Below are 22,852 nucleotides of genomic sequence, written 5' to 3' on the forward strand. Positions count from 1 at the left end.
TTCCCATAGTTGGCTATACACAAGTCAGAGAAAACTACACTCCTGACCTGTCCATGAATGTGGGAAGGTACAGAACAGACTAGCTCTGCATCTTGTCCACAATTGGCTGTGGAACTAATTCTGAGGCTGTGGGTGGAGTCCAAGAGTCAATTCACAGGTTGCGATATATGCTTCCTAATGTGATTTCATAGATTGTCAAAGGCCAGAAGGGAACACTGGGATCATCTAGTCCATCTCCTGTATAAAACAGGACATAGAACTGCCTCAAAATAATTCCTAGATCTTATATTTTAGAAAAAAAAAATCCAATCTTGATTTTAAAATGGCCAATGTTGGAGAGTCCACCACAACCCTTACTAAATTGTTCCAATGGTTAATTACTCTGTTATAAATTTACACCATATTTCCAATATGAATCTGTCTAGCTTCAAAATCCAGCCATTGGATCATGTTATTCTGCTAGCCCATTATCAAATACGTGTTCTCCATGTAGGTACTTACAGACTATAATCAAGTCACCCATTAACCTTCTGTTTGTTAATCTAAATGATTAAACTCTGTGTGTCTGTTACTAGAAGGCTTTTTTTCTAGTTCTGTAATCAATCTTGTAGCTTTTCTCTGAACCCCCTCCAGTTTAATCAACATCCTTGAATTGTGGACATGAGAACTGGACATAGTATTCCAGCAACCGTTACATCTTTGCCAAATACAGAGTTAAAATAGCATCTCTACTTGAGATTCCCCTGTTTATGCATCAAAGAATCACATTAGCCCTTTTGGCCACAGTGTCGCACTAGGAATTCATATTCAGCTGATTATCCACCATAATCCCGCAATTTTTTTTTTTGAGTCATTGCTTCCCAGGATAGGGTCCCCTGTTGTGTAAGCAGAGTTTTACTCACTGTTGAGGCACCCCATCTGGTTGGGTCTGGGGATCAGCTCTCATCCAGTCTCGCACCTTCTTCTGTTGCTCACTTGCCCTGGGGCCTTTCTTGCTCTCTGGGACTCAGGGTACTCTCTCTTCATGACTCAGCCTCCATCTAGGTCACTATATCGTTTTCTCTTTCCAAGGTATCAAAGTCCCTCTGGACAGTCTGTCCAGATGCTGTCACAGGCAGTCCTCCATGCCAATTCCAAGTCCATGCCACTTTCCCAGTGGTTGGTAGGGGAACCCAGGCCTGCCCACTACCCAGAGACCCTATAATCAGCAGCCAAGCTCTACACAATCTCTGCCTTCGCAGCTCTTTCCCTGAGTTTCTTCCTACTCTGCATTCCACAGGCTTTCTTCCTGCAACTCCTCTGGGTGAACCCTTCCTGAAGGGCTAGGATACCAGGGCTTTTGCTCCTTCCTGGATCTCCTCCAGCCCAGCTCTCTGTGTCCAGAGAATGAGTGTGGACTCCCTCCCTACTGCCCCTTTTTGCTGCAAACTTCCTGGTTTTATACAAGCTCAGCCTGCCCCTACACAGCTGGGTTTCATCAACAATTAGCCTTTATCAGTCCCTGGCTCTCCCCAAGGTGCAGCCTATATGGTTAATTGGCCCCTTCTGAGGCACCTTAACCCCATCAGTGCTGGTGTGGCATGAACACCCCCATCACAGTGCCGACCATTATTTGTTCCTACATGTAAACATTTAGCCATATGAAAAAGCATATTGTTTGCTTGTGCCCAGTTTACATGCAATCCAGATTACTCTGTATTAGTGTATCATTTTCCACTCCCCTAATGTGTGTGTCATCTGCAGACTTTATCCGTCATGATTTTATGTTTTCTTCCAGGTCATTAATAATGATGTTAAATAGTATAGGGCCAAGAACTGATCCTTGCTGGCCCTCACTAAAAACACATTTTCAAAGATGATATCCTGTTTACAACTACACTGAGATTTATTGTTTAGACCTCTTTTAAGCCATTTACTTTGTCATGTTAATTACGTATCTTTTTAATTTTTTTTAATCAAAATGTCATGTGGTACCAAGTCAGATCCCTTACAGAAGTCTAAGTATATTACATCAACACTATTACCTTTACCAGCCAAACTTGTAATCGCATCCAAAGAAAGATATTAAATATTTACAAATAAGATGGAAAAATATTAGTAGAGAAAGGGGATCTTTGTCTCATTTTGCCCATCTTGAAGGACTTGCACTGTTGTCTTCTGCAATATAATTAATAAACAAGCCTTAAGTCTTTTTTTCACCTCCATTTAGTTCTCAACCACTCCTTTAAGTACTGCTGAGTTCCTTGTCAATTTGTATTAAAGAATACCATTGTACAGTTGTATGCAGATTTGATTAAACATACACAATATAAAGTATTTTATCTATATTAATAGCAAATACAGCAAAAATCTACCGGTTTTTGAGATAGGAGTGGAGGAAATCACAGTATTTCTTTAATACAGTATTTAATACTTTTTTCAAAAATGTATCCAGTATCCCTTTATTTCACTTAAGGAAAAATAAATACCTATTCTCAGAGGAAATGATTCCTCCATTATTGCTGTTCACTCTTGTTTCCTTTTGGGATCATTCATCAATAACTGACTCTTTTTAGACACTGAACTATTCTTGATTTTCATTTTGTGGACTAAACAGTGTGGGCTAAATGTCAGTGAAAATGGGACAATTTAAAAGCCTTGCTCAGAAATTGTTCATCTTCTGCTGAGCTCATTTCAACCAAAGAGTGGAATACCAGAGTCTGACATGCTTGAAAGTTTAGTGATGCTCTCATTACAATTTTTCTTAAGGAACAGCAGCAAACATATTGTATACTGATTAATAATCCCAGCCCATAGTATTGCCTTGATAAGTGCCAACCCCCAGCAAAGCACACTCCATGGGTGGAGTAAAGCACACTATGTTCTGTTTTTATAACTGCATTTTTAAAAATTTAAGGCAAAGAACATTAACATCCACTGTAGTTGCTATGCTTGTCACCAAAATACACTCAGGACGTTTCTCTTCACATGCATTGATTGCATTTTGGCCTTTTCTCATTGTAATACCTATTTCAAATACATTGTGAGCAGGCATGTAATTTGACATCTTATGTACCCCAATAAACAAATACAAATTAAGGGAGGTTTTAAATCTGTGCTTCCCCCTTTCCCCTCTCCCCCTCCCCCCCCAGTTAGTGGCTTCAGTTAGTGAACTTCAAGTTTTTTTGAACAACTAGATCCATGCATAGCACCACTGAGACTAAAGATTTCAGGATTTGATGGGTAGGATTTGATCAATATGTTTCCTTAGTTTTCTGGAGGATTACACAAAGCAAGTCTCTCTTTCTCAGAATTGAATATGCTGGGACAGGTCCTCAACTTGAGTGAAGCATTGTAGCTTTGTTCAAGTCAATGCAGCTATGACAATTTTACACCAGCTGAAGATCTGGCCTGCTGTCTTTAAAGCAGTCCTAATTGTGCTAGCTGCAGGAGCAAGCAACTGGGAATCAAAACCCAGAAACACTTGCCACTTGGTCAACTTAATATTGGCATTTCAGATATACAGCTATCAGTTGTTTCTGTATTGCATACACAAGAACTTTACTAGTTTACTGTAAAAATACAACAAAACAAAAACAACACACATACAAAACAAAACACATACCTAAGAAACAGTTCTCTACCAGCCCTTGGTTTAGCTACTGTAATAGGAGTCTTCCATTTCTGATTTCTGTGGTTCTATGAAATAGTTATGAAGAAATCAAGTCAATTCTGAGCTTCATGGCCACGTATGTCTATTTTCATAATATTTTGTTTAAAAGCTTTTTAGACTATTTCTGGTGAAACTGCTATAATGGAAGTGTAGCTTTTACTCTGACATCTTATGTTATGATGGAAAATGGAATTTCAAACAATTCTGCAGCTTGTATGTTTTATAGCCTTTCAATACAGTATAGACTATAATTCTTTCAGCACAATATGCCATGACCTGAAATCAGAAATTAAAAAAAAAAAAAAAAAAAAAAAAGATAAACTAGAGCGTCTTTCTGATTTTTAATCTGTGGAAATATGACCCTTCTAATGGTCCCTGTTCAAGCAAAGTGTGTTGAATAGCATACCTACCTTTCAAACATCGCTGACTGTGGAGGGTTAGGAGGGAGAAAAGCCTTCCTATTTTTTTCCCCATACTCATTTGAAAGTGCACTGTACTCAAATGATCCAGGTGGAAAAGGCCTGATATCACCAAAACCAAGATAATTTGTACACTATCTCAAGCAGAACTACCTCAGCACTTAAACTTTTTTTTTTTTTTAAAGAAAAAGTCGCTTTTAGTAAATTTCCCCCATGGATGATGGGAAAACGTGAAAAATGTCTATGCTTAGACTTATGGATACCTTACATAGTCTCTACAATCTCATTAAATGTGTTCCCTAGTTCCTCTTTTGCATTATGTATAACTGTTAAAAAGCATGTATGATTACATCCTGCTGTAATCCTTTCAAACATTTTATGATTCAATCTTCATAGAAATAAAGTAATAATCCTTCCGTAGTCTATATGTAAAAAACAATGTCTGTATGTACCAAAGCATCTTATTCAATATTTTTACATTTTGCTGTTCTTTACAGCTTGTATTTTTCTTCAGTATTCTTTGTTGAAACCTGGAAATGCCAGTTTTAAGGTGTGGGTGTGTGTCTGTGTATTTTTTAAAGGCTTTAGATTTGGCAGCACTTGCCACAGAGCATGCACAGTACAAGGACTGGTGGTGGAAAGTCCAAATTGGGAAATGCTACTATAGGTAAGCCATTTTTCTATTCTTTAGTGATTGATTGTGATCTGAGGAACATGAACTTTAGTTTCTTATAATTGTACAGTATTTCCTAAACTTCAAGGTCGAATTGTATAGTACTAAGAGGTGTTCGTATAGTAAAGTAGTTAAGGGATGGCAATATAATAAAATTAGAGCTGGTCAAAGTTGGAATTAGTTTTACAGGAAATTCCAAACATTGTTCCATTTTGAAACAAAAAAATTGAAATTTCCTAGAAGGAAAAAAAAATCATTTTGAAATAATCAAAGCATTTCATTTAGAATATTTTGAAACAAAATTGATCCTGGGCGCACCCAATGGAGTCATGTGAAGCTGGGAGCCTAGAAGCCCTGAGAGACACGGCTGAGCCAGGAGCATTGGAGCTTGGACTCCCAGGGTTCCTGCTGCAGAGATGGAAGCAGGCCCTGCTGTAGCTGAGGCACTTCCAGGCTCCTGGTTCCATGGCAGGGAATCTGTGAACCCCTGGGCGCCTGACTCCGACATAGCCCATATGGTGCAGCTCCCATGGAGCCATCAAACCTGGAAGCCATGTTGTTCCCAGCAGCCCACCAAGTGAGCTGGCCTGAAGCCTGCATTGCAGGCAGGGTTCCATCCAGAACACTGCCTACGTATCACCAGAAATTCAGTGGATCCAGTCCATTTCTGGAAAGTGTAGACAAATTGGCATTTTCTGGTGAAGCAGGGTTTGAGCTTGACTCGTAATTTAGATAAAATGGTCTCATCTTTCAAATAAGGAGGCTTACTAGTACGGTATATATTTAATTAATAAGGAAGACTACAGTTTGGGAATATTAATGAAAAAATGAGCAGACCCTGTCCCACAATCTGAGATAATGTCGAGGCTCCAATATTTTGAGCACTGGAGCTTCCTCCTTGTGTTTGACACAATTATATGCAGGGGTGACAACAGCTATTATTAAGGTTGCTCAAAACTTCCTAGTATAAGACCCAGTTTCCGGTCGCTTATAATTTTGCCAAATTTTAAACATGTTCTCCTTCCACAGAAGTGGGCTGACTTAATCACATCTGTTGGCTGCAGAACTTTTCCGAGGAAGTTCCAAAATTATATTTCAAATTTCTAACCACCAGTTTGTCAGAAGTTTGACTGCCAATTGTTGAGCTAGATTGAGTGTGCCACAAACATTAATGGATTTATTTTCACTGCACACTGTGAGATGAAGGATACTGTCCCCATTTTACAGATAGGAACTGAAACACAGATTAAAATCAAAAGGATCCACAAATTTTTGGTGCCCAGTTTGAGACACCTAGGACCTGAGATTTCATTATACAGTATTTTATATGTTCAGAGCTCATCACCTGTTGACTTCTGTTGCAGTTGTGAGTGCTCACCATTTCTCCAGTGAGACTGCAGGCAGGCACCCAGAAAGTCAGGAATACATAGTGACTACCTCTGAAAAGATTGGTTTAAGTGACTTGCCTAGTATTATATAAGGATTCTGTGGCAGAGAGAGGGATAGAACCCATTTCCCCAGGCAGCATTTGACTGCCTTAATGATGAGACCATTCTTTCTCTTCCTGCTGTCCCCAGCTCATTCACTACACACATTCCAACTTCTGGAATAAATGACGCTGGGGTCCTAAAGACAGGTTCCTTTCAATACACGACCCTGATTTACTCCCAGGGCAGATCCATCCTGCATACTGAATGAGGCAGGAGTGTTGTGGAAAAAAATAGTATGTGATCAAAAGACTGTCAGTGCAAATGCACAAGGGCGCTGAATTAAGGTTACAAAGGCAATTCTGGCATTTCCTAACTTTTGAACCTGGAATTTTCTTTTAGCAGGTGCATACGCGTGCATGATTTTTTATACCCCCCACCCACCCCCACGTTACTTTTGGCACTTTAATGAGTTATTTTTAATTTGTTTTTAGTGGATAGTGCTTTGTTTGAACAAGTTATATTATTGCTGAATAAAGAACTTTCTGTACGTATCTATTATCTCTTAGGTTAGGATTGTACCGTGAAGCAGAAAAACAATTTAAATCAGCTCTCAAGCAGCAGGACATGGTAGATACAGTATTGTATTTAGCAAAAGTAAGTAGATATTCTCAAATCAAATTAAATCTGCCTGCTTTAGAATAATTTGAAATTCTCATCTATACATGAAAATCCAGGGGGCAGCCGAGCTGGGACTTTCCAACTTGATACATTTTTCAGATTGTGTAGCTTTTCAAATCCATTTAAAAATGTATTAAAATACACCAATCTTTTCAGAATGCAATTAACTTAAACAGCAGAACTGACACAAATAGAACAAGTTATTTTTCAGACTTCCATTGTATAAAATTTTAAAGTTTTGTGAGAATAAGGTTTTATTTTAAAGGATTATTGATGAGCTTTTTTTGGCTGTATGTTTTTCCCCACAACTTGTCTCATTCCAGTTCTTTAATATCAAAATAGTGATGAATGGTGTGGGAAGTACAAAAGTAAGTACTGAAAACAGAAGACTCGCTAGATTGTTGTTGCCTCAGGCTCAAGCATTCATGTACTTCAGACTATGACCTCTACATGGATTCGATAATTTGTGATTAGCAGAACTCTTTACAAAAGCAAGAGCATAGTTTAAGTACTGGATTTCTTTGTGGTGTCTGCAAGTCTCGAAGACACCATCTTCTGCTGCTTTATGTTCTCTCTGCCAACAAACCCCAATCAGAACTATACAGATGAGGAATGATCAGAGTTGCTGTATTTAATGTGTAGCTATCTGATTTCTTAGGAGACCAATGAAATAAACCAATAAGGGTGACTAGATGGATCTAAAAACTGTTTTTTTCAACTGACATCAAAATAAGAGGAATTTATTGGTAGCAGTCAGAAAGACCTTGAAATTGACAAAGTTGTATCATAAAGATATACAAAAACACTTGAAGAACCATCATCACCACTCAAACACCAACATTGTTGTTTATGGTAGTGCACATGATGTTCTAGACATTTTTCCAGACATTCAAGGAGAGACAGGCTTGCTCCAGGAAACTTGCAGTTTAAGGGCTTGTCCACACAGTTTGTGGGCAGAAAGAGTGTGTCAAAGCACACTACAGAACTTTTAGTACACGGTAGCAGGGTCCACATGGCCAGGTGGCATGCAACAGCTTTACACCCTGGTTTGCTTTGCACTAACTGACCATATAAACAAGCCCTCAAGGTATCTTTTATCTAGGAGCTTGAATAATAATAGCAATGAAGCCATGACTGCATGGGCTTTGCAAGCCTATTCTAATGACTAGCCCCTGCTGCCAGGGCTTCACTACCATTGTTATTTGAGATAGGTAGATTGAAGCTACTCGAATACGTCTACATGTGCTTCAGTTATTCACTTGATTGCACTAAAGATGTTACGTAAGGCAGTATTTCCGCAGACTTTGGAAAGCTGACACACCACCCCCAAGAGAAGGAAACCTATTTCCCCTCCTGCTTTTTCAATACAGCTATGAAAGGCATCCCTAAAATAAGTGATTACTCAGAGCACATGCATTGCTTTTTATAGTATGATGCTTCTGCTGTGCTTTGAGTAGTGAATTAGCATCTGGGTTAGCAGCAGTTCATATCAAAGAGGTATTGTTTCAGGCTCTCTGCAAAATCAGGCAGACATCAGTATCAGCTACATCCTAGTCACATTTTAATCTCCATAACAAGTAGAGATTTAATTAAAAAAAAAGTGAAAGTTGAGATTTGTGGAAAAACTAACAGTTTTTTGCACATCAATCTGGCTAATCCTAAGATCTTCCTCCTCCACGCTTTGAGAAACATTGGTTTAAGGCCAGAAGATGGGGAAGGGGAATAAGAAATAGGGAATTGTTTTGTACAAGTCAAGAACTCCAAGGAGTCAAACTATTTCACGACAGCAGAGCTGGAAATGGGACTTTTACACCAGAGAACTAGGAGGTTCCCAGCTCTCCAGAAGGGGTAACATTCAGCACTTGCTGTTAGCTCCAGAAGGATACAACATGTCAGACTTTCATAGCATTCTGATCATTTGAAAAGCTATTTTTAAGAGGTTTTAAAAATTAATTTTATGCCCTTCAGGCTTGTGCAGTTTTACTTATAGTATAAGGAAAGCTGAGCTTTACAGTGGATGGATACAAAATAATCAATAACTATTTTAAAGACTCTCTCAGAAACAGTTCTAAAATGGTGTGTAAGTTATGGGGTACATGCAGGTGTGGTTTGTGTAAAGGGTTAATTCCACTTATTTAGGATGACTTGCATAAGTCATTCGTGTTTGCCACATTGAGTAATATGATCATCTCAAACACTTGCTAATTAAAAAGCTATACCCACTATCGTGTATTCTCTTATCTATATATTCTCTGCTGAAGCTCTTTAAAGAGAGATTTGATTGTAGAAAGCAGTTGATGAGAAATAGTAAAATAAATTCAAATGTTAATTAAAGAAAGGAAAATGAGCATGACAGATACAATGGAGACATTTCTTTCAAGTTTAAGGCTTAATGCAGATATTAAATCCATCTGAAGCTGCTCTACAGATTATAAACTGAAATGTATAGTGAATGTTCTGAAGGCTGCTTTAGATACAACACACGTGTGACATCCACAGATGGAATGTGCTAGGAATAGATTGTTGATGTCCCATTGCTTAAAATGTCTGCTTAATTGATACTGTCACTTGTGCAGTCAGGGTCTAGCAAGCAGAAGAAAGAAAAAAGAAAAAAAGAAAAAGCAGCAGCTAGCCTCAATCTTCTTTATTCCTTCTCCCCAGGAAGGATTTTTTTTTCTTAATATAGGAGATACTAGCAAATATCATCCGAAGAAGTGGGCTGTAGTCCACGAAAGCTTATGCTCTAATAAATTTGTTAGTCTCTAAGGTGCCACAAGTACTCCTGTTCTTCTTTTAGCAAATATCAGGCAAATTTTTCCACTGATCCTACTATTCTAATTCTAATTTTACCATGATCAGTTTGAAACTGCAGTCCCTTACTTGAGAAATACTTGCTGTCAATTAGATCATTAAAATTACCCCATTGTCACTTTTCAAAGAATGCCACTGTGTGTGCATGCAAAGCACCATATATCTGTTTATAGATTAATTAAAGATTTGACCATAATAACTTGATCATTTGCATTCAGAATTCCCTGCATAAATCTCAAAAGCAGAAGAGCTGTATTGTGCTACTAGCTGTGATGGTTTCTTTAATTTGTAATGTTGATGCTTTACTCCTTTGGGTCACTTATTATATTAAACAACACCAATGGCAGCTATTTGTCCATTGTTCATATATTACAATCAAACGTTATTTACTATGTTATTCCACTAGCACAAGCACTTTAAATGTGTCTTGCTTTACTCTGAAGTATATATAGCTGAAACACTTTTCTACTGACATATGAGTAATCAGCTTGGGGAATTGAATGGCATGAGTGATTCATGTAGAATATGGCTTTTTTCCTTCTCTGTAACAGATTCAGATGTGCTTCATTCCAGTAGTCTCAGAAAGTTATACTATCGGAGTGCTGCTTAAATGGTCTTTGTGACATCAGTTGATGGTCTCTTTCCAGTTATACTGTAGTTCTTACAGGACAGGTCTCCACATCACTATTAGCACCATACTGGTATTACCAACACAAAAACTAAAGATTGACAGGCCACGCAGACTGAACTACCCTTTAGACAAGGGATCGTCTTGTCTAAATATGACTGGAGACATTTTGGCAGAGCAATATGAGGAAGCTTGCAAATGTCACTGTCCACTTTGTCATTTGGCCAGAGTAGAAGACTTTCCATGAATTCTAAAATACACTTTCTTCATTCAAATTCCTCTTAAGACTCACTTCTTCCATAAGGCTCAAAATGTGACCATCATCATTTTTTAGATTAATATGTTTAAAACATTTAAGGTGACATCATCTTAATCTCCCAGTGCACACTGACTTTTTGTTGTTGTTAGTTTTGTGAATTATAGGTCCAGGGACCTATGTTATAAGTAATAAATATAGAGACAGGAAATGTCTTGCTGTGGTTCTTGTACAGTTCCAGGCATGTTTTTAGCACTTAAATAATTAAGACTGTCACATTTTTAGCATCACTGCAAAGATTTTCCCCAATGATGCTCATATGACTATTTGAGATAATGGCTTCTGCATCAAAAGAAGATTCTCTCTCTTGCTGCTAGCTCTTCTTTTGTCAAACAGCTGTCTGAGCATGAATATCAATATTTGACATTTATATACACTTTTTCTTTGCTCAGGTGTATTTTCGGTTGGATCAGCCTTTGACAGCTTTACATCTTTTCAAGCAAGGATTAGATAAATTTCCTGGAGAAGTGACCCTTCTTTGTGGGATTGCTAGAATCTATGAGGTATGCATGTACTACACTACCCCTAATGCAAACAAGGTTATTTTCTTATGCAGGAAAAAGGACCAGAAGTTCAATATGCTTGTAAGGTCATCAAAAATTCACATTATTTTTCAGCATTACTAATGTGAAACAGGTAATGTTACAGAAAGTCTACCAAAATAAAGACAGCCTTGCAGGCTTATTTGTTCAGTTGGTTAACTATACCAAACAGACCATGCTTTTCCTTGTTCAGACACAAACAAATCCACATTAAATCAAGTGTTGCATTTCCAGATTGTCCATTTAGTACTATGATTGGCTTATACATTTTTCATTGATCTAAAAGAGAAGAAAAGTGCTGGTGTCTCAAACGGCCTGTTAGTAGATTTAAACAGCAGGATAGTCTACAGATCAGTGCTGCCTTCCTTAGTACTATTAAGTCATTGTGAATAAGTAAAGTTGAAATGTGTCATAGCTTAGGTGGTATTTGTTTTAAATGTAACTACCGTATATACTCGTTCAGAAGCCAAATATTTTTGGTAAAAAAGTGATGCATCAAAGAGTGGGGGTTGGCTTATAAATTTGATGATATTAAACTCTATGGAATCATTGAATTGAGTATCTAATACATTGTCGTTTTGTTTACTTGGAGCGTCTGCAGGCATGGAGCCCCTCGGATCCCTGTGGCCGCGGTTTGCCGTTCCCAGCCAATGGGGGTCCGTGCCTGTGAGCGCTCCAGGTAAACAAAACGTCCAGGCCCACTAGTGGCTTACCCTAATGGGCCAGGAGCCAAAGTTTGCTAACCCCCGAAATATAGGATTGGCTTATGAAAGGATCATACAGTTTTTGCTATTTTTACCTAACCATCTTGGGGGAGTCGGCTTATAAACGAACGGGCTAATGAATGAGTATATACGGTACTAATATTTTAAAATAGAACAGTGGTTTCATTGTAGGCTGATAATCAGAGGTAGTTGCTTTTATTTTGCATTAAAGAAAATGCTGCCATTAAAAACAGAGAAGTATTGAGTTTTATATTGTTGTAGTTTGCCTTGTACACTGAAATGGCAATAAATCTATTTCAAAGTATAAAGAAGAAGCCATCCATTTTTGTCTAATACCCATTTTCAAGGTAAATGTTTTTGGTTTTTTTTTTATAAAGAAAAATCTGCAATCCTTTTTCTGGTCATCCTATCTGAATCTTTAAACGCAGCTAAGAAAGCGGTGTTTAAATAATGTGGCATATTATTCTGTAGACTATCCTTAACATTATGCAGCCTTTTTATGAATTTTTGTACTGCAGACTGTATTAGATATTTCTCTGCACCATTGTTATAGAAAGATGTTTGTTTCTGTACTGATGGGCCTTGGTGTGTCACATAACTACAGATTTATAACTTAATTAAAGATTTGTACCATCGCATACAACCATTCAGCTCTCTTTGTACATGCCTGGAGGGACATATGTACCAAACACCTTCATTGTCACTTTCTCCTTAGGCATTAGAAAAAGAGAAGGTCTGCCACTTTCCATCTGCTCCAGGTTTTTAAATGATCATACTATTATTAAAATTTAGTATGTTTCCTTGTTTGAGAAATGTAAATTTGCATAAGTTAATTTGCTACAGTTTTATTGTGTGATAGAACAGGTTTTAATTTGACTGTTTTCAGTCAAATTGCTCAGGGTGATAGTTTGATACACTGTAGGATGTTTTATGAGCAATAGGGTAGAGGAACAAACTGCTCTCTAAACAAATAAAAAAACCACTTTTTGAATGACCTCTACATTTTGTACATTCGCGCATCTTCCACAAGAGGCGGTTTCTCTGGTGACAGTAACCCCTCAAAGTACCTGGGACATAGGTCTAGTTGTTACAAGAAGCAAAAAAGTCTATCCTACTTCTCCATCCAAATACCATACATCCAGGTGTATTTTTAGATACAATATGATCATTTTAATTGGCACTTCCTACTGGAAACAAACTTACTAAATTATTCCATGATTCCAGTTTTCAGAGACTCATTGTAATACTTGGTGCTCATTTAATTTAGCATACTAGCTCAAGCAAAAGCCAACCCATGTCAGTCTCCCTTCACTGAAAAGCACGCTCCCAGCTGCAGTGTAGGCATACCCTTAGGTTGCCAGCTCCTTCCCCAGGCCCTGTAAAGCACTGTGTAAGTTTATGGCACTTTATAAGAGCTTAATAAAATGATAAAAATCAAGATTACTACAGTTTGCAAAATATTTGTTCATTTGTTTTTGTATTTTTGATGTGCAGGAAATGAATAACATCTCTTTAGCTGCAGAATACTACAGAGAAGTCTTAAAACAAGATAACACTCATGTGGAAGCCATTGCATGCATTGGCAGTAACCACTTTTATTCAGACCAACCTGAGATAGCTTTGCGGTTTTACAGGTGTGTGCGCAAGTAAAGATTAATATTGAAGAGAAATATTTTTGTAACATTGATAGTGCCAAAGAAAATGCAAGGGTGTAGGAATCAAAGGTGTCTAAGCAAATGGAGAAATATTGCCTACTGTATCACCAACATACCTACTCTAATATCTTCTATACCTATAATATGGTAATTACACTTAAGCACTTAATATGCAGGATGATTGTTAAAATAAAAGTGCATCAAAATGGTTGAGTACCTGATTAATGAATGAAGAGGGGACTCAAAAGGACCTGATTTTCAACTTCATTTTGCAGGAGGGACACACCACCTTGAAGGATTGGCAGCGAGTTATATGGGCTCCATGTTCCACCAATATTTAGGAACATGGGCCTGGCTCCATCAATGTTTGGGCTTACTGTGCTTTGGGGGGGGCCTGCTCTTCAGGGGGATGCGAGGTCCAGGGTGGCCTGGGGGATTAGCGGGGGCCTGGCACCAGCAGCACTGAGACACTCCACCGACTCCCAGCATCGCTCGGGGGAGGAAGCCGGAAAGAGGTGGGGTGAGGGCTTGGGGGAAAGGGGGCAGAGCAGGGACATGGGCGGGCTGGGGCCAGGTCACTCACTACTGCTGGCGCCAGACCCCCTGCTAATTCCCCAGGCTGTCCTAGACCCCGCATCCCCCTGAAGCCTGCCCCCGCCCCAAAGCATTAAAACTGGTAAGTTGAATGTCTTGTAGGGAACCTTGGGATATATGGCAAAGACACTCATACTGAGGGCAAAGCAAAGCCTTGTTTTAATAACAGCCAATTAGTAAGGACAAAAAAGCCGCAAATCACACAAACAGATGGAGTAATACAGTATTAGGGATATCTTTGGTGTCATTCCCTGCATATGCTCATATACTTACACCCTTCCTTGGGGACCTAGCCGTGAGAGACAAAGGACCAGCCCTGCCTCCAGCATGCCAAATAATTCCGATGGTCCCAGATCTTCAGTGCCCAAAGATTGGTGGTAGATAATGAAGAGCTGAACGGTCAATGATGGAACGCCAACCCCCATTACAAAGTGGCTTGTCCTATTATAGGGCCTGGGCACTATCACAATCATTCTGATGCTTAGCCTTCCATGTCCAAATCTAACTTTGTCACCCTCATAATATTGGGGTGCAGTTATCCTATAGGTTAACATATTAATGTCATTTAACTCATTATCACACAGTCACCTATTGCTCAAGCAAGTTTGTAGTTAGACATCTGCCAATGATTCTGTCCTAAAATATCCAAGCCCAGTACCAGTTCAGTGTTCCTGTAGTTGCCTAGTACTGTTATGTACCAACTCCCTCTATTGAGCAAGCTGTTCCCAGTTTCCCAAAATCTAGGGTAACTGTTGGGCCATTTTATCTATGCTATATCACAGGCCTACCATACTTCTGCTAACTTGTTTAAACCGATGTCTTACATGGTACAGGCCTGTAGATTCCTTGTGTTACTTCTGAGTAAAATAAAAGGCTAAGCTAGCTCTATGGACTACAGCATCTATGCTAGTTCTATGCCACCTGAAGATCTCCCTTCATTATGGTGATCCCCCTGGCATTGGCTATGCTGGCTTTAGGTCCAGAATTTGCCTGTGCTCCCATGCAAAGCAGCTACATTCATTCTAAGATCTAATCTTACGTGTACTTTTCCCTCTAAATCTTATAAAAGAGTTCTAATTTAATAAAACACACTTTTCAAATTTTTGTTGAAAGTTAATGTGCAGCATCTAATATGCCTACTATGTAAATCAGATTAAAGGTTAGATAATTTCTGATTTCACTTTTGCTGAAAGCCCAGGGTTGGGCCAAAATAACTTAAGTATAAAGAGTGATTATAAAAAGTGATAGCAACAAGTTACAACTTTAAGGTTGGGCGATGAGGGATATATCCAACTCTGAGTTACACTAAAAGCAAATGTAGTGGCACATCTGACAAGCCAAAGTGTGAGAGTTTCGATTTACACACACAGCATTTTGCATAGACTATTTCTATGTGTAGAATCAGTGCTGTGTCCATTGGTGTTTGAAAGGCAGAGACAAACAGGATGGTCATTGCCCACGATTAACTGCGGTTTTTACTTTTTAAAATTCACATTTGCTTTGAACTCAATTTATTTTACTTCTTTCAGATCATATTATTGTTATGTAATGTACTTAGGCATGCCTAATCCTGTTGGGATGGAGGGAAGATTTCCCATTTAGAAAGAAATTCATACTTGCAATACATCTAAAACTGTTAAATTATTTTTCTCTTGAATTAGGCGTCTCCTGCAGATGGGTGTTTATAACTGCCAGCTATTTAACAATCTGGGCCTCTGTTGCTTCTTTGCCCAGCAGTATGATATGACACTGACCTCCCTTGAACGTGCACTTTCTTTGGCTGAAAATGAGGAGGAGGCAGCAGATGTTTGGTACAACTTGGGGCATGTGGCTGTGGTATGAAAAAATTAAAGTTTTTCTGAATAAATATGAGTTTACTGAAAAAAAAAAAAACAATAATGCTGAAGGAAAAGGACTTGGTATGATAGACCCAAAGGCCTGTTGTGAAAAAATGTACAGTATGGAAGTCTGATAGTACAGAATAAAGCACAGCACATATTTAGTTGGAAGCACAGCACATATTTAGTTGGGGTGAGGGTTTACTAACAGTTCAGAACAGGAAGAAACCCCAGGAGAGGAAACTTTCATTCTTCCAGTTTGGCATGTTGTCACATCTTGCTGAAAGACTCTCCGACAGAACCTGGTGGAACTTGTTCTGTTGCAAACCTATTAGACTAAGATACCAGATTCAAAAGTAGTTTCTCCTACAGCTGCTTCCCCTTAGACAGGAAGTGCTGGATTGCTACATGCTATTGGATAACAATTTTTATGGCAATCGAATTAGAGTATTAGAATAGAATTAGACCCTAGAGTAGCACGTGTTGTGGCTGAGAAGGTGCATCTGTTACAGCTTGCTTTTTAAAACAGAAATACAAGTGGTAATTGTCCAGTAAAGATATTCAAGTTATCTAATTTGTTAATTTTCTATCATTTTAATAGAGTTCATTGTAAAATCCTTTCATATGGAGGAGAATATCACATTAATGCATAACCTAGTTTGTATTTCTCTTTAACTCCCTGCCTGGAAGTAGACTTCTGTACACCATTTAGCTTTCAACAGTGTTCTACCTTAGGTAAATGGGATTGCTTCCATTGACTTTACTGGAATTAGGATAAGACCCTTAATGCATACATTTTGACACCCTCAGAAGTTTAAAAGCTATGATGCATGTATTTCTTAGTGTTTGGCAGTTTCAAGGTGACCTTGCATTGTATCAGTTTAAATCATATAATTGAAACATTAGCAAATGTTTCAGACCAGAGATACTGATATTTGTACTAGAGTAAGAAGCCCCCATATGAGGAGAGGGGGGCAAAAGGCAATTGAGAAAAACTGGAATTGTGTGTAGGGTTTCTGTCAGTGTGTTTTTATTTAAAGTAACAAAATTTTTATTTTACAATAGTACATCCAGATGAAAAAACATTCCTTTAAAACAAAAAGGACAACTAAGCAACCTGAAATTTACTGTCAAACTTTTGGATGAGTGAAAAACTCTGTTGATATTTTTAGGGAATAGGTGACCTGAACTTGGCTTACCAGTGTTTCAAGCTGACCCTAGCCAATAATAATGACCATGCAGAAGCTTATAACAACTTGGCTGTGCTGGAGATACGAAGGGGTCATGTTGAGCAGGTTGGTGCTAAACTCTAAAGCTATGTGAGATGCTTGCTTTGAACCTCCTGTGGTTAGCATCTTGATTTCAAGGAAATTTCAGTTGAGTGAGAAACCAGCCAGATGGCTTGCTTGTCAGCAAAGTTTAACTCAGATGCATGTTTTGAGGTAGCCTCTGGATTTTCATAGCATGCACCACTAGACTCATGTCCTCAAACCCTCGAGTGGCTGGTTGAAGACAAGCAATGTTTGCAATGCCTTCACAGCATCTGCTGTTGACAGTTATGGCAAACTAGGGTTTTCTGAAGGTAAAATGGTAGCCCAGAAGCAAAAGAGGATAAAAATGCTATGGCCTGAATTAGAGCAAACAAATTATCCTGTACTCATTGCCTCAATATGCTGAACACCCTGTTGGAATATATTGCTTGACTGAGGTAGGTGGGAAGAAAAAAACAAAAGTCCATTATCAGGTGCCAAGGGATTTCTTCTACAAAGAGGTGATGAAGAGATTGCCTCATTAAAATGTATGCATTGTAATCACGAAAGCTACCTTGATATTTTTCTGAGTTAAGCATTCATATTAGAATGTGACCATTGGCTTAAATAAATAATAATATTCCATGCTAAGGCATTGGAAAATGATATAGAAAAATTACAATAGACAAGAATATGCCACTACCCTGGGCACAAAGGGAACCCTGAACATAACTGGATAGCAGCATTTTTTTTCACTTTGTACATAAGTGAGTGTTCATAATAAGGTAAAAAAGGTAGTACACCATATTGGAGCAAGTTTTGTACAGGAACAGAATGCCTTCCTGTAAGGCTTTCTTTGCAATGCACCCTAAGTGTAGCTAAATATAGATGATATGCATGTTGGAATAATCTGTATATTACAACAATTTGTAACACTTACCCTCCTTTGTCCTATGACTGCAGAGGCATTAACTGCCCTCTTCATCTTGAATGGTCTCGCAATGTATTAACGCCTTATGTTTAATCTGTTCTACCTTGTATTTAGCTGTGACACTGATTACCTTACACAGAGCTCTTCTTCAGGTCTGAGAAACTTGAAAGCTTGTCTCTCTCACCAACAGAAGTTGGTCCAATAAAAAGATACTACCTCACCCACCTTGTCTCTGTTAGAATAAACACATTTTACTACTTTTTCCATGTAAATCACATGAAAATCAATCCTACATTGGTTGGAAAGTCAATCAGAATAGGCCCTCAGTAAGAACTGAATCTTTTCATTTGAACAGCAAAACTGGTTTGGTTGATTTATATATTACATACACACACCAGAAGAATATACAGTACTTATGTAAATCTGTTCCAAAGCAGCAAGTCATTTATAGAGCTAACTTTATACAAGTATCCTAGCAATCACCATGGTAACATTTAACATACCCTCATGCTGATCTTTGCTGTGACAGATGAAGTTCAGTTTTATTTTGTTTCCCATTCAGTCAATATACATAAATTTATATCCCAGATGGAGCCTTAGTCCAATTATACTGCGAGAGGTGGGTACTGCTTATAATTAAGGCTGGATAAGCATTTCCAGCCTAATCCCCTGTTTTCAGTTGCTTGTAACTTTAATTTTTAAATTGGCATTTTTCAATTTAATGCCTATGTATAACATGCAGTACTGTACATCCAGGCCAAACATTTTCCATTAATTTAGTTAATACTTTGTGTAAGAATAACAGTGAAGACTTGCTAACATACATAACCTATGGAAGTTTGCAGCTATTAGATACTCAACTGTTTAATCCCCTGAACTGTACCTAAAGAAAATTAATCCAATAATTGAAAAGAAAAAAGTACAGTATGTGTGCTGACAAAATTTAAATGAATAGCAAAGATAAATTGCTCAAAAATATTCAAGACCTTTATGAAAAATACATTATTTTAAGTATAAAAATGAAAGACTCAAATATAGTAAATTTATCTAGGATGGTATAATAAATTGACAGTAGTTGAGAAACAAATTATTCCATAATTTGACTGTATTGTAATGCATACTCAAAAGCCCAACTTGGGTGCTAAACCTTAATGTTAATAGCCTTTTTTTCAAAATAGCAGAATACCTATTTTATGGAGATGATCATTAGAGTACATTTTATTTGAAATGTCCACAAAGTTCCTATTAAAAAATGGAAAATATTCACAAGAAGAACTTACTTTTGTATTGCATTCATAGCATTACTTTTATCTTCCGTATATTAATTCAGTTTATATATAATGTATGTGTACACACGTGTTATTTTTCACTAGTTTAATACTATAGTAACCTGTCACTTAAAAGGATGACTCCTGATGGCTATTGGGCAGCTTGTTCAATATTTAGTGGAATACTTTCAAACCTGACAACCTCAAAAAATCCACACACCCACAAACTTTTCATGCAACTACAGGTTGTTGGTTTGTTTGTTTTAAAATCATCAGCTCTCCAAAAAAAGTGTGAAAAACATCAGCTGTTTAGGCTGAGCAAATCAGAATGCTGGATCATTTGAGAGTATGGATGCTTACATGCACCTCTCACCATCTTTCAGCTCTTCCTGTCGGATCTGTTCTTGTGAGCCTGCAGGGGACAGCGAGTGATGAGAATTCTGCTCTCCAAGCACTGCAGAGAGCAGAACTCTTGTCAATTTCATTCCCTGGCCAGCTCACTGGAACAATGCTTCAGGGAAAATGCAGGGGGAATAGAATAATATCAGATACATGTTCATTTGTATTTCATCCAGCTCAGGATTCTGGAATTTTAGGGGAGCTAATAGCAAAGTAAGTGAAAAGAAAACCATAAAACTCCCAATAAAAACAATACACACTGGGACATCTTAAACCTGAAAAATGTCATTTTCAGGAGATCAGATTTTAGGTTTTCAAGGACACTTAATACTCCAGAGCATTAGGCAGTGTTTTAATAGACAGTAGCTCCAACTCCATTAGAAATTTAGATCAGTTTCTCAAAGTTTCCCCTTTTTTGAGGAATATGTTCTATTTGGTATTTAGTACTAAATTGCCTATTTAAAGCTCCAACTCTGCCTTGTTAATACAGGCGCGATTCCCATTAATTTCACTGCTATTAAATTGTAATTATGCCTTTATATAGTGGTGAATATTGCTCATGTGTATTTTAAGACTTATGGGACAATCCAAGATGATGTCGTCACAGAACAAAACACATTTTCTCCTCATTCTCCCTCTCCACCCCCATTCACATGTTTCAATATAGTCTTGTTTTTAATCTATGTAGGCAAGAGCATTACTGCAGACTGCTTCATCTTTAGCACCTCATATGTATGAGCCCCATTTCAATTTTGCAGCACTCTCTGACCAGGTAATGTACTGTTTTCTTCTTCTTCTGTCATCTGAAAGCTTAACAAGTTTTGTTTGCATGTAACAAGTTTTCAGACACGTGAATGAAAAAATGCAAAGCGTCTACCCTTTAGATTAAACATGTATGTCTACACTGTAATGCACAGGGATTGGAATTCCAACACCATCAATCAAATTTCCTTTGAGAATAAAAGTGTCTACTTTGAAGGCCTTTAGCTATGTAGTAATTCCTTGGATTTGCATAAATTTACTGAATTATAGAATTTTCACTTCATTTGTGGTCTGTATAGTTATTTGATCATTTTGTATATTAAGTAGTAAAATAGCATCCTATTATGATTTCTTAACAGGGAAAAGAATGTTAAAATTGTTTATGCCATAATTTTACAGGATACTGGAATATAATATTTTTCAACTTTAATGCCTTTGACTTTTGCTTTTTATTCACTTCTGTCATAAGAGACACTTCAGTTATTGAACTGGTAATTTATCTTTTGTTCACTTAGTTTGAAAGAAAAATGCAGAAGAGCTATCCTGATCTATATTGAAAATAAGTTTGACGTGTTAGAGTATGTGTAGGAAACTAGTTTTGAATCAAGTGCTGTAGATAAGACGAGCTAACTTGAGAAAATTTTCTTAAACTCATGCCCATTATCTATTACAATCTCATTGGTAATAAAAAGAGTAGCGTGTACAGGTCTTGAAATGTTTTGCAAGTACAAATTGCTCTTTGCCTCTGCCTTCACCTTGAAGAAGATTCAGATGCAAGTCTGCTATGTGGGTAGCTCACTAACACGAAAGAGCTATGTGCATACATCAAAGTGAGAATAACCCACTAATTCTTAAACATACCCTCTCCATTGTAAAGCACAAGATTTAAAGTGTAAAAATGATTTGCCATACTTACTGATGAAGGACTGTATCCTGGTCTCTACATGTTGCCTATTTACATAGGCTGTGCACAGGGAAACTTTACAGGAGTTAGGGCAGACCAGCTTTGTATGCAGTCCGCTAATGTAACCCCTACACCCAACGTAATACACTGGTATATAAGTAGTGACAGCCTTTCTAGCCAGGACTCCAGCCCACCTATTCTTAAATCCTCCCTCTGAAGGTCTTTTTGATGAGGTCATCACAGTGCTGTGTTCTATGGTTCACAGGTTACATAGAGGTCTCCTGCAGTACCTTGTCCTTTTCTATTCAAAGCCCTCACTTGTACTAGAGGTTTTAGGCCTATATCAAACTTATTTGTTCAGTCTTGGGACCAGCTTACTTGGACACTTGGGGAGGAAGTGTCATGGCATCAGAAAGTGTGCTGCTCAGAGTACATGCAATAAATAGTGCACTGTTTGTGACTAGAGTGTTTGTGTATGTGTCTTGCAGGTTGGAGATCTCCAGAGGAGTTATATAGCTGCTCAGAAGTCAAAGGAAGCATTTCCAGGTCATGTTGATACACAACAGCTCATCAAACAGTTAAAACAGCACTTCGCCATGCTTTGATGCCATATTTCTGTCATGTAAAATAGCTCAAATGATTTTACAACAGAGATACTATAAAATATTTTACAAAATTATAGCAGAGAATTAAATAGGAACAAACCCTCCTTATTAAAAGGCCTGTGTTTGGTTTGGATAGCAGGGAAAGTTTAAAAAATTCTGAACTGACTTGTAACATAATAGGCAAGACATTTCACTTTTTACATGTGGCTAGAACATGCATTGTAATTATTTCTGAGTAAAGAATAAGATATTGCAACTCTGATAGCATCAGACAATTCTCCATTTAATATTCAGGAAGCATTTTAAAGGATTTTTTCCTGACTTTTTGGCAAGTTTTTAATCTTCTTTGACAGTGCAGCATTGAGACAAAAAGGTTTCATGTCTGTCTTTCAAGCATGGCTTTTGATACTGTACATTCTTACTGATTAGTTTGTGTATTAAGTTATTATGAGTACAGTTTATGAATAAATTTCTTGTTATATGAAGCAAAAACATTATATATTTTCCTTTATATTCTGTTGATATAAAATAAATTGTTCGATATGTTTCCATTGTTATATTATTACTATTGCTTCCAGTTTTTCTTATACTTATTTTCAAGAAAGAAAGGATTTTGAGAAATCCAGTAGAATTGGCATTAATAGCATAATGTGCATGCTTCTCTCTCACTAACAGAACAAAGTCCAAGGATTAGGTCCATAGTAATATATTAAGAGGACAGATGCTTGAGTATCAGATTCACAAGGAGGACATAGGTGCCTAATTGCTACTT

The 22,852-nt window shown here is 37.7% G+C and overlaps 1 protein-coding gene across 5 annotated transcripts in view; it reads left to right on the forward strand.

The window, feature by feature from the left end:
• Nucleotides 1–22,627, forward strand: part of TTC8 (tetratricopeptide repeat domain 8) — a 66,033-nt gene extending 43,406 nt beyond the window's left edge. For 4 of the 5 annotated variants that reach the window (XM_065593498.1, XM_065593501.1, XM_065593500.1 and 1 more), the window contains 8 exons: nt 4,653–4,738; nt 6,741–6,828; nt 11,000–11,110; nt 13,369–13,508; nt 15,785–15,959; nt 17,134–17,256; nt 20,498–20,581; nt 21,964–22,627. In XM_065593498.1, the coding sequence (XP_065449570.1) occupies nt 4,653–4,738; nt 6,741–6,828; nt 11,000–11,110; nt 13,369–13,508; nt 15,785–15,959; nt 17,134–17,256; nt 20,498–20,581; nt 21,964–22,080 (924 nt within the window). In that variant the 3' untranslated portion in view covers nt 22,081–22,627. The remainder of the gene's footprint in view (nt 1–4,652; nt 4,739–6,740; nt 6,829–10,999; nt 11,111–13,368; nt 13,509–15,784; nt 15,960–17,133; nt 17,257–20,497; nt 20,582–21,963) is intronic. The other variant, XM_065593503.1, reaches the window with a different exon arrangement.
• Nucleotides 22,628–22,852: the final 225 nt, after the last annotated feature.

This window comes from Chrysemys picta, chromosome 4, assembly GCF_011386835.1.
Source record: "Chrysemys picta bellii isolate R12L10 chromosome 4, ASM1138683v2, whole genome shotgun sequence".
NCBI lineage: Eukaryota > Metazoa > Chordata > Testudines > Emydidae > Chrysemys > Chrysemys picta.